At 43.7% G+C, this 13,032-nt stretch overlaps 1 protein-coding gene across 1 annotated transcript in view; it reads left to right on the forward strand.

Annotated features, from left to right (window-relative positions):
- The window catches only part of grik1b (glutamate receptor, ionotropic, kainate 1b), a 33,929-nt gene that overhangs the window by 14,068 nt on the left and 6,829 nt on the right, over nucleotides 1–13,032 (forward strand). Inside the window, exons 2-8 of the mRNA XM_072691367.1 lie at nucleotides 789–956; nucleotides 1,874–2,131; nucleotides 3,502–3,683; nucleotides 4,335–4,388; nucleotides 5,196–5,369; nucleotides 5,681–5,824; nucleotides 10,725–10,832. Of these exons, the coding sequence (XP_072547468.1) occupies nucleotides 789–956; nucleotides 1,874–2,131; nucleotides 3,502–3,683; nucleotides 4,335–4,388; nucleotides 5,196–5,369; nucleotides 5,681–5,824; nucleotides 10,725–10,832 (1,088 nt within the window). The remainder of the gene's footprint in view (nucleotides 1–788; nucleotides 957–1,873; nucleotides 2,132–3,501; nucleotides 3,684–4,334; nucleotides 4,389–5,195; nucleotides 5,370–5,680; nucleotides 5,825–10,724; nucleotides 10,833–13,032) is intronic.

Raw genomic sequence — 13,032 nt, forward strand, 5'->3', positions numbered from 1 at the left:
AGGGTCTACCAGGGACACTGTACACTGAGGATCCATGCAGGGACAGACAGTACCATCCAGTGGTGTAGTCTTAACAAGACTAGCCTAGCCATGATGTAAGGGTCATCTCTAGGAGACTTAAACAGTTTGACCAATTGTTAAAGTAGATGCAGGTACATGTAGACCAATAGTGGTAGTCAGAAGGCGAGTCTTGAGCAATTTGACCAATGGTTGATGTAGATGCAGGTACATGTGGACCAATAGTGGCGACGAGAAGGTGGGACTTAAGCAGTTTGACCAATGGTTGATGTAGATGCAGATACATGGAGACCAATAGTGGTGGTGAGAAGGCGGGACTTAAGCAGTTTTGACCAATGGTTGATGTAGATGCAGGTACGTGGAGACCAGTAGTGGCGATGAGAAGGTGGGACTTAAGCAGTTTGACCAATGGTTGATGTAGACGCAGATACATGGAGACCAATAGTGGTGGTGGGAAGGCGGGACTTAAGCAGTTTTGACCAATGGTTGATGTAGATGCAGGTACGTGGAGACCAGTAGTGGTGGTGAGAAGGTGGTACTTAAGCAGTTTGACCAAATGTTAAAGTAGATGCAGGTACATGTAGACCAATAGTGGCGATGAGAAGGTGGGACTTAAGCAGTTTGACCAATGGTTGATGTAGATGCAGATACATGTGGACCAATAGTGGTGGTGAGAAAGGCACTTAAGCAGTTTGACCAATGGCTGCATGTTTTGGGCATGTGTATGAGTGTGTGTGATCACTGAGAAACCTGTGCTCCTGTTGTTTTAGGGGGTATTTTTGAAACACTGGAGAACGAACCGGTCAGTGTGGAAGAACTGGCCTTTAAGTTCGCAGTGACCAACATTAACAGAAACCGGACGCTAATGCCCAACACCACACTCACCTACGACATCCAGCGTATCAACTTGTTCGACAGCTTCGAGGCTTCTCGCAGAGGTAACGTCCGGCTCAGATTTCAAGGTTAATCGTAATGCAGTGTTTGAGATGAACTCTCGTCTCTCGAGATTTCTTTTACAGTGGTGGTGAATGGAACCAGACGTCAGTCGCCATGACTACAATACAATTATAGCCACTTTATTTACTATCCAAACCCACCAGTGAACCTCCATGGGTCTTCCGAGTTGTATATGGAGGGTTGACGACAAAATAATGTCTAATCTGAGCAAAATGTAAAGTTTTCTTTGGGGACTATTTTTTTAACCACCCCCTGAATGTATCCTTCCACTGTTTTGATGATATGCGATTTTAAAACCACGTTTTAGACTCATGATCTTCTCTAGACTCTGGGAAAAGAGTGCAGAGGCTGAGAGTATAGTACTTGTACCTGCAGCGCTATCCGCCATTTTTCCGAATAATTGTTTCAGATGTGAGTAGCTCCTCCCTATCTTTTTCGCACTGCATTGTGGGATAACAGTGTCCATCGTAACCACACTCAAAAACTAACCAGTTTTGAGTGTGTATCTTGCATATTTGAGTATACTCAACTTTTACCTATACTAAGCCTATACTAAGTAGCTATTAGTAATTAGTACGCAATGGGGGCGCACCCCAGGTCTTTCAGCTTGGCCAGACGGAGGCGCTGTTGCAGGTGTTGCAGGGCACTGTTTTAGAGGTTCAGGCGTCGGGTTGCATCTACCACCACTGTGAACGATTCAGACCTGACTGACCTCAATTTTCTCTTGAACTCCTCAATGCAAATCCGGCCACATGTTTTGCTTTCTGCTGTAACTCCGCCCTCATATTGCTCTCTCTGTGCTGTAGCTCCGCCCTCATATTGCTCTCTCTGTGCTGTAACTCTGCCCTCATAACCCTCTCAGCGCTGTAACTCTCACTTCTCCTTGTTCTGACCTCAGCATGTGACCAGCTAGGGCTGGGCGTGGCTGCAGTCTTTGGCCCCTCCCACAGCTCCTCGGTCAGTGCAGTGCAGTCCATTTGTAATGCCCTCGAGGTGCCGCACATCCAGACCCGGTGGAAACACCCGTCTGTGGACAACAAGGACAGCTTCTACATCAACCTGCACCCCGACTACGCCCCTGTCAGCCGGGCCGTGCTGGAGATTGTGCAGTTCTACAAGTGGAAGACCGTCACGGTGGTCTATGAGGACGCTACAGGTGGGCGGTTATAGGTAGAGGAAAACTGCAATGTTGAGAGTGTCAAAAAGAAAAGCTCTCATCTCCAAAACGTCATACAGAAAAACATTATTGTGATGTTACATTTCTGGCATATCGCCCACCCTTAATCCCTGCTAATCTCTCAAAGACAGACAGGATTTGGAGATCAGGGTCATGGTAAAGCAGATTTTATTAAACAACCACTCCAGCCAGTATGAATTATTCAGGTTCCACTGTGAATTATTCAGACGCACTATGAATTAATTAGCATCTACTGTGTATCATTCAGTCTGCACTATAAATTATTTTATATTGTGTATGAATTATTTAGTATTCACTATGAACTACTCAGTATCTCCATTCATTTATCCACCATCCACTAAACATTATTCAGTATCCATTATGAATTAATTTATTATCCATTATGAAGTATTCAGGATCTGCTATAAATGATTCAATTCTTCGTTATAGACTATTTACTATAATGTATGCAGTATCCACTATGTATTATTAATCTATTATGAATTATTTATTATCCACAATGAATCACTCCACATCTGTTATGATTTTTTGTATTTGCTGTGAATTATTAAATTGTCCACTATGAATTATTCAGTATTTACTATGAATTATTTAGTATCTATTATGAAATACTGTTTTACTGTGAATTATGCAGTATTCACTATTGATTATACATCATATTCTATATCTATAAAGAATTATTTCGTTTTTACTGACTTACTTAGTATACACTATGAATTATTTAATATCTATTATATTACATATCTACTACGACTTGTGCAATATTTACTATGATGTATTCAATATTTAATATGAATTATTCAGTATCCACTATGAATTATTGAATACCTATTATATTATATATCTACTATGACTTATGCAATATTTACTATGATTTATTCAGTATCCACTATGAATTTGTCTATATAAATAATCAGATGTTGGTCGCCATGACTACAACACAAATATAGCCACTTTATTTTCTATCCAAACCCACCAGTGAATCTCCACGGGTCTTCCGAATTGTATATAGAAGGTTGACGACAAAATAATGTCAAATATGAGCAAAATGTAGTTTTCAAAAAGGTTTTCTTTGGGGACTATTTTTTTTACCACCCCCTAAATGTATCCCTCCACCATTTATCCACTATGAATTTGTCTATATCTATTATGATTTATTCAATATCTTGTTTGAATGTTTCAGTCTATTATGATTATTTATTATCTGCTGTGAATGATTACATTTCCCACTATGATTTATCCAATATCTTTTATGCCTTATTCACTATCCACTATGAATTATTCTTTAAAACTGCTTGGTCGATCAGATGTTTCTGTTTGTTTTGAAGGTCTGATTCGTCTTCAAGAGCTGATCAAAGCTCCTTCTCGCTACAACATTAAGATAAAGATCCGTCAGCTCCCGGTGGGGAGTAAAGACGCTCGGCCACTTCTCAAGGAGATGAAGAAAGGCAAGGAGTTCTGCGTCATCTTCGACTGTTCGTACCAGACATCGGTGGACGTATTAAAACAGGTAGAGCTTACACAGCACACACACTCACCTGACCTCACATGCTCACCTCAGCGCAGGCCGTTCATGCTAAACCTCAGAATAAACCTGACCTGACACGAGTTCGACGGACACGCCGGTCTATAACTGTGACTAACCTCTGTCACTATGATCAGAGGATCGTTGGTTCGAATCCCAGTCATGCTGCTAGCCATCGGCAGCTGGAGCCCAGGAAGAGCACAATTGGCCTTGCTCACTGTCGTCTGCTGGCCGATGCGTCGGAGCCGGGTATATGGTGCTTCCCTCCAGGCGCGATGGTCAGTTGCCTTCGAAAAGGTGTCCAAAGTCCACTTCAAAAAACCAAGTCAAATGAAGCATTACTCCTCAGCTAAACCTTCCTTAGCCTGTTAGCTATCAGCTATAACATGCAGTTCATTCATTAGTTAATTACAAGCTTTTTAGCTTGCGAAACTTATACATACAACTCAAAGTGTAGCTAATTCTTTTGCATTTCAAGTTAATTGTAGTTAGCTAGCATTTCTATGCATTTCAGCATTTCCTCGATAATAAAGACTAGCCTGAATAAACGGTGGAAAATAGGGGCTCGGTCTTATGAGCGTGAGCGTGACACAAGTCTGACTGGAAATGAATGCAGTGCTTTCTGTCTTTCCACAGCTGCTGTCTATGGGCATGATGACCGAGTACTACCATTTCTTCTTTACGACACTGGTGAGTCTCACACTGCATCCACAGCAGGGCTAAATGCTACGTCTGATAACCAATTGAAACTCAAGCAAATGACTGCCAATAGGTGGTCTGCGCAAGGTGTGTCGCTGCTAGTGAATATATCTACGCAGATGGGCGTGGTGGTCTTGAAATGAGGGGTGTTCAGGTCAGTTTCTGGCGTATTGCTGTGTAACTTGGCAACGGAAAACACAGGAGCTCCACTGATTGAAAACAGCCTAGGCAGACGTTCGTTGCTTTCTTGGCAGTGAATTGTCAACACAGGCACGTGCAGCCCAACGCTCATACACCCCCTCACACACTCTTTACACCACTGAAATAGCAACCAGCCAAGGTCAGACAGACCGCACCTGGCTCTTAAAGGGAGCGGGGAGCGACACTCTGATTGGGTTATTACTGCACGTTGCGCCCAAAACACACCCATGACTACTTTTACCGTCGTTACGATAGCAAAGACACACCGACACCCCCCCTAAATCAATCGGTTGACAGCTCGCCTAAAGGTCGCTAAAATAGGGCCCTACGTGTCCCATGGGGTCACCTGTCAGTTAGCATGGTTCCTGCCTAATGCTAACTGTCAGTACTAGCCTTTGCATGTTAATAGCAACATTATCAATTTCGGTTAGCAAGCCTTCCTTGACCACATGTACAGTTTTGAAGCTGGCAAGATTTGAAAACCTTGAGGGTTGGTCCATTCACATTCTCCACCACAGTGTCCCATGTTGTCCTACAAGTGCCCTTGTCCTGCCTTGCGGCTAAACACAAGCTGTGTGTGATGTGGATGCCCTGCAGGACCTCTACGCGCTGGACCTGGAGCCGTACCGGTACAGCGGGGTGAACATGACGGGTTTCCGGCTGCTCAACATAGACAACCCCGAGGTGGCGTCTGTGCTGGAGAAATGGTCCGTGGAGAGAATGCAGGCTCCACAGAAACCCGAGAGTGGTCTGACCGAGGGCATGATGACGGTCAGTGACCGCAGTGTTCATGGTAGAAGTGTTGAGCCAATTGCTACAATACAGTGTGTTCGAGCGATAGTTCAGGCATACATGCTAATGTTGGTAACACTGAATAGAAGCTAGTAGAAACTAGTCACTTTCATTCACTGTTAGCAATATTAGCATTATTATTATATATATTTTTAGAATATAGAATAGCCATATGTAGCAGTATGGCGGCTTCACACTGCTGTGAGATATCGTCGCCTATTTAGGCCTGCCTCGATTGTTATCTGTGGCAGTAGTAGATTTGCACAGCTGTTGTCCTCTTCCCGCTCCAGACGGAGGCAGCTCTGATGTACGATGCCGTCTACATGGTGGCGGCAGCGTCCCAGCGGGCGTCCCAGATCACCGTCAGCTCTCTGCAGTGCCACAGACACAAACCTTGGCGCTTCGGCTCGCGCTTCATCAGCATGTTCAAGGAGGTGAGCCCATGTTTGCTTGAAGCTTGTAAAGCTTATATGCCGCTAATTAGCATAATTAGCTCTCAGAATACGGACTGAAGTACGTCAGCATAGCCCAAGACATTAGCGGTTTATGTCTTATGGCTGTAAATGCTACAGGGCTAACTGGTGGGCTTTGTTAGCCTTGTAACGTCAGACGTCAAACCGCAGACCATCACCAAGACCATCGTAGTAAATAGCCTTGCTGAAACAAGCTGGTTTATACTGGTTGACCAGCTTTGGTTTTGACCAGCACAATTTGGTGTAAGGGGTCTACCAGTATGACCAACCTGACCATGCTAGTCAACCAGTATGACCCAGCTTGTTGATGAGCAAGACCAGCATGGCCATGCAGGTCCATCAGTATGAACAGTTTGGTCAGGGTGTTCATTTAAGGTGGTCATCATTACCAAACTAGTCAACCTGTATGACCAACCTGACCAAACTAGTTGACGAGCATGACCAGCACGATCAAATCTGGTTGACCAGCTTAACCACCCTGACCAAGCAGGTCCATCAGTATGAACAGTTCCGTCAAGCTGGTCATACTAGCGGGCCAGCTTGGTCAGGGTGTTCATGCATGGTGGTCATCATTACCAGTCTATTCAACCTGTATGACCAGCATGATGACTAGCTGGTCAGGAGCTGAAGTGGGTACATATTCACCTGGATGACCAGACTTTCGACCACCTTGACCATCGATAACCAGCTTAGAAACCAGCTACCAGCAAAAGGCTACACACATAGGCTCCTGGTGTAATGTGAAATGCCGCTGTCTTCTGTACATGTCCTTCCTAATCCTGTGGTCAGCGATTTTGGGCCTGTTCGAAATCTGCCTGAGCTTTAATCGCTGGAGCCGATGACTGTGCTGAGTAAACAGGATCCGGTGGGTGAACAGTAGAGTAATAGGGCGGAGTGCGTGTAGACAAACCAGTCTGTAGCTGAGCTGTGCTAAGAAATATGACAGTCTGAAAAACCTCTTTGCTCAGATCAATACCACTGTTGTTTCTCACCCTGGCAGATTTTTATGTTAGGGTATTTTATTGTTGTTATTTTTCACCCACATATGTTTCGGCGTGTCAGCATAAAAAAATCAGCACATAATCAGTCCATGCTGAATTCACTGCAATCACAGCAAAAGCTGATTTTTAAAAAGGAGTATTGATTTTTATGAACCTTAGGGGTCTAAAAAACAGTCATGATAACAGCATAAAGAAAGAGTAAACTGCTGTAGGCTGAATGGACAGGGATAAACATCTGTGGGTTGAATGGACAGGGATAAACAGCTGTAGGTGGAATGGTTGGGGCTAATCTGCTGTAGGTTGAATGGGAGGGGCTAAACAGCTGTAGGTGGAATGGTTGGGGCTAAACCTGCTGTAGGGGGAATGGGTAAGGCTAAGCTGCTGTAGGTTGAATGGGAGGGGCTAAACTGCTGTAGGTTAAATGGGAGGGGCTAAACCTGCTGTAGGGAGAATGGGTAAGGCTAAGCTGCTGTAGGTTAAATGGGAGGGGCTAAACCTGCTGTAGGGAGAATGGGTAAGGCTAAGCTGCTGTAGGTGGAATGGTTGGGGCTAAGCTGCTGTAGGTGGAATGGGAGGGGCTAAACAGCTGTAGGTGGAATGGTTGGGGCTAAGCTGCTGTAGGTGGAATGGGAGGGGCTAAACCTGCTGTAGGGGGAATGGGTAAGGCTAAGCTGCTGTAGGTTGAATGGGAGGGGCTAAACCTGCTGTAGGGGGAATGGGTAAGGCTAAGCTGCTGTAGGTTGAATGGGAGGGGCTAAACTTCTGTAGGTTAAATGGGAGGGGCTAAACCTGCTGTAGGGAGAATGGGTAAGGCTAAGCTGCTGTAGGTTGAATGGGAGGGGCTAATCTGCTGTAGGTTGAATGGGAGGGGCTAAACAGCTGTAGGTGGAATGGTTGGGGCTAAGCTGCTGTAGGTGGAATGGGAGGGGCTAAACAGCTGTAGGTGAAATGGGAGGGGCTAAACCTGCTGTAGGGAGAATGGGTAAGGCTAAGCTGCTGTAGGTGGAATGGTTGGGGCTAAGCTGCTGTAGGTTGAATGGGAGGGGCTAAACAGCTGTAGATGGAATGGTTGGGGCTAAGCTGCTGTAGGTGGAATGGGAGGGGCTAAACAGCTGTAGGTGGAATAGAAAGACATCAGCTTGTTCTTTTTAGGTAACAGATGGAGGATGATCACCTTGCTGCCCTTGTGTATGACCACACCACCTCGGTCTTATAGTGAAGTTTGTTTTGTGTGTGTGTGTGTGTGTGTGTGTGTGAATGAACTCAGTACATGGGAAGAGAGGATTGAGTGGGATTTACTCTGCAGTATAATGAAGAGAGTAAATCTCTACAAAGATCTGCCCCAGTTTTCCCAGCATTCTGTGCAGGCGGTCAGCCAGTTAACTTTTCCCAGAATGCAATGCAAGCAACGTGCATGTGACGCTTAGTCCAGCTGAACTGGACCCGGTTGCCCAAAAGCAGTGAATCACCTTTAACGAGATCAAGGAATTGTTTGTAGATGGTCCAGTGAATCATGAGCTGTGTCTGAATCTGTTTTTGATGATTCAGTAAGTCATGAATAAGTTGCAGAGTGAATCAGTTTTTCATGGTTCCCTGAATCATAGTTAGATGCTGGAGTGAGTCGTGGATAGAGAAGTGATTAACTGTTCAATGGTAAAATGAATCAGTTTTTGATGTTTTAGTGAATCATGAGTGATATTACAGATAAATAGCAAACTGAATCAGTTTTTGATGGGTTTGTGAATCATAGTTAGATGCTGAAGCTGAATGCTGAAGGATTGAATTTTAGACAAATAGTAAAGTGAATCAGATTTTGGTGATTCAGTGAGTCATGGTTAGATGGTTCAGTGAATCATGATTAGATGCTGAAGTAAATGATAATAGTTCAATGGTAGAGTGAATCAGATTTTGGTGCTTCAGTGAGTCATGGTTAGATGGTTCAGTGAATCATGATTAAATGCTGAAGTAAATAATAATAGTTCAATGGTAGAGTAAATCTGAATTTGGTGCTTCAGTGAATCATAGTTAGATGGTTCAGTGAATCATGATTAAATGCTGAAGTAAATGATAATAGTTCAATGGTAGAGTGAATCAGATTTTGGTGCTTCAATGAGCCATGAGTGAATCAGAATTTGGTGTTTCAGTGAGTCATGGTTAGATGGTTCAGTGAATCATGATTAGATGCTGAAGTAAATGATAATAGTTCAATGGTAGAGTGAATCAGATTTTGGTGCTTCAGTGAGCCATGAGTGAATCAGAATTTGGTGTTTCAGTGAGTCATGGTTAGATGGCTCAGTGAATCATGATTTGATGCCTTAGTGAATCACAATAGTTCAATGTTAGAGTGAATCAGAATTTGGTGCTTCAGTGAGTCATGGTTAGATGGTTCAGTGAATCATGATTAGATGCTGAAGTAAATGATAATAGTTCAATGGTAGAGTGAATCAGATTTTGGTGCTTCAGTGAGCCATGAGTGAATCAGAATTTGGTGTTTCAGTGAGTCATGGTTAGATGGTTCAGTGAATCATGATTAGATGCTGAAGTAAATGATAATAGTTCAATGGTAGAGTGAATCAGATTTTGGTGCTTCAGTGAGCCATGAGTGAATCAGAATTTGGTGTTTCAGTGAGTCATGGTTAGATGGTTCAGTGAATCATGATTAAATGCTGAAGTAAATAATAATAGTTCAATGGTAGAGTGAATCAGATTTTGGTGCTTCAGTGAGCCATGAGTGAATCAGAATTTGGTGTTTCAGTGAGTCATGGTTAGATGGCTCAGTGAATCATGATTTGATGCCTTAGTGAACCATGATTAGATGCTGAAGTAAATGACAGTTCAATGGTAGAGTGAATCAGATTTTGGTGATTCAGTGAGTCATGGTTAGATGGTTCAGTGAATCATGATTAAATGCTGAAGCAAATGACAACAGTTCAATGGTTGAGTGAATTGGATTTTGGTGCTTCAGTGAATCATGGCTCGATCGTTAAGTGAATCATACTGGTTGAATTTTAGACAAATAGTAAAGTAAATCAGTTTTTGGTGTTTTTGTAAATCATAGATCATAGTTAGATACTGAAGTAAATAATAATAGTTCAATGGTAGAGTGAATCAGATTTTGGTGCTTCAGTGAGTCATGGTTAGATGGTTCAGTGAATCATGATTAAATGCTGAAGTAAATGATAATAGTTCAATGGTAGAGTGAATCAGATTTTGGTGCTTCAGTGAGTCATGGTTAGATGGTTCAGTGAATCATGATTAAATGCTGAAGTAAATGATAATAGTTCAATGGTAGAGTGAATCAGATTTTGGTGCTCCAGTGAGTCATGGTTAGATGATTCAGTGACTCATAATTAGATGCTGAAGTGAATAATAGTTCAATGGTTGAATTTGTGAATCATTGAATCATTTTTTGATGCTTCGGTGAATCAGGCTAGATGGTTTGGTGAATCATAAGATGCTGAGATGCTTTTGAAGGCCAGGCTTTGTTCAGGTTTTGATTTATTTAAGGGGTTGGCAGGCTGGAGACTGTCACGTGAATGATGCATTGTAGTGAAGCATTACGTTCGCTAATGCATGCCACATTATTGGCTGACGGACTCAGACTTAGCTCATTTGGCTCATGGACGCCGCCGCACTCAGACGATACCTCTCTTTCACTCGGAGTGGAATTTAGCAGGCTGTTTAATGGGCCTCTGTGAGAACAGTTCTGATGTATGGTTCTGGATTCTGAGGTTCTGCTTCGACAGGTGATGGAATTCATAACCATAATGCAATTAATAAATAATGTGGACATTATTTACACTTCTGACGTTTGCTCATTTGTTCATGCCTTTATTCCTGTGCTCTGTTTCTACGGTCAGGCTCAGTGGAACGGGCTGACCGGACAGATCACCTTAAACAAGACGGACGGCTTGAGGAAGGAGTTCGACCTGGACGTTATCAGTCTGAAAGAGGACGGCATGGAAAAGGTGAGCATACCAAACCTCACTCTGCGCAAGGGCTGGTCAACCCGGTGATCGTGGTCACATCATTAAGTGACCACGATGGCCACCGCACGGCTCAGTCATTTCTGTGGTGGTAATCTCGTTATTATGGTGGAGGAGCCTTTCTCAAATTCTTCTGCATGTCTTTCTTCTCTCACTTCTTTCAAGAACGACGCCGGACGCTTTAATAAAGTCTGGAAGAAGGTTTGTTTGGTGTTCGAACCATCCTCTTAGTCTGTTCCTCCAGTCCTGTGTCCTCCCTGTAGTGTCCAGTCCTCAGTGCTGGGGTTCTACTGTCCCTCGATGTAGTTCTGGTTCAGAAGACAGAAGGATTGAGCCAATGGAGATGAGTGTATTGAGGTGGGCGGTGTAACAGTAATACCGTATACCACGGTATTTCAAAATTAGGGCGGTATTTCAAAATGACAGCATGTCTAATGTGTCTAATTTATCTAGAACATATAGATGAACCAAATAAGCTCATCCCCCCATGTGTAATTTAAGAGAGAGTCACCGTAGCTGCGAATTTAGCAACGCTGAGTTCGACTAAAAGCAAGAGCAAGCAAACCTGGATGAGCCAGACTACTAACTAAGCCTAAAAACAGTGGAAAACCTTCCCAAATCCGTTCCCTCGACTCTGTGCTCTCAGATATGAGGCTTTATCCTCTAAACAGGTGTGATTTGAGCCTCAGTTAGCTGGAACACGGCCTGTGTTATGCTGTTTAGCCTGCTAGTTCACTTATATAGGCTTAGCTAGCAGGCTACGAGTCCAGACCCAGCAGAACCGTCTGTTCCTCCCGACACCAGTCGCTCGACTTCACTCTCAGACACCAGTTTTTATGGTCAGCACTTGTGTCGGTGGCTCAGCATTTAACCAGCAGTAGCCGAGCTAGATGAGCAAAGGCTAGCTCAGCGAGTTGCTACAGAGGAACCATGAGGAAAAAACTTTCGTCCAGCTTTCTGTCCTTTTAAAAAAAGCCGATCAATCTGTGTTATTGGCGTCGAAATGTTTGGAAGTGGGGTCTCTGTCGTTTACCGGGGTTATATTTTGAGGCGGTATGACAGTATGAACCACACCATGAAAACAGATGTGGTGTGACCATGAAAATGGGTGTAGTGTGACCATGGGAATGCATGTGGTGCAATCATGGAAACAGGTGTAGTGTGACCATGGAAATATATGTGATGCAACCATGGAAACAGGTGTAGTGTGACCATGGAAATATATATGATGCAACCATAGAAATGAGTGTAGCGTGATCCTTGTAACCGTTGTGGCATGGCCATGGAAACGGCTCTGGTGTAACCATGGAAAGTGGTGTAGAGTGACCACAGAAACAGATGTGGTGGTAATGGGTAAAGTGTGACCATGGTAATGTATGTGGAATAACCATGGAAACAGTACATAACCATGGAAAGTAGTGTAGCATGGCCATGGAAAGAGATGTGGCATAACCATAGCAATTGGTATAATGTGACCATAGTAACAGATGTGTAACCATGGAAACAGGTGTAGTGTGACCATGGAAATATATGTGGTGTAACCATGGAAAGGAATGTAGCATAATCCTGGTAATAATAGTGGAATGAACAAGTGTAGTGTGATCATTGTAACAGTTGTGGCCTGGCCATGGAAAGTGGTGTAGTGTGACCATAGAAAAAGGTGTGGTGTAACCATGGTAATGGATGTGGTGTGATCATGATAATATATGTGGTGTAACAGTTGTGGCATAACAATGGAAACGGTAGTTGTGTAACATTTGAAAGTGGTGTAGCGCGGCCATGGAAAGGGTTGTGCCATAACCATAGAAATTGGCATAATGCGACCATAGTAACAGATCTGGCGTAACCATGGAAACGAGCGTGCTGTGACAAAATAAAAAGCTGAGTTCTGGAAAAGTTTGTGAGGTAGGCTGGATAACTGGAGGGTCTGTGTAAATGGCTGAGTGTGACGAAGCTCTCCACCACAGCCGGACTCCGGGTCTAACCACTGACCTTAAGGAGCCGCTCCTGCGGTCATTAAACGCTCCGCCATCATTCGGTCAGCAGTCGCTTCATTTCAGTGTGTTATCCTGCTGTGTCCTGCCCACACACACACACTAACCCGCCTAGTCCCAGCATTCATTTACTCCTCTTTTTCGATGCCTCCACTGCGCTGTACCCCTGGACTTGTTCCGATGTTGGT

The sequence above is a fragment of the Salminus brasiliensis genome, chromosome 11, assembly GCF_030463535.1.
Source record: "Salminus brasiliensis chromosome 11, fSalBra1.hap2, whole genome shotgun sequence".
NCBI lineage: Eukaryota > Metazoa > Chordata > Actinopteri > Characiformes > Bryconidae > Salminus > Salminus brasiliensis.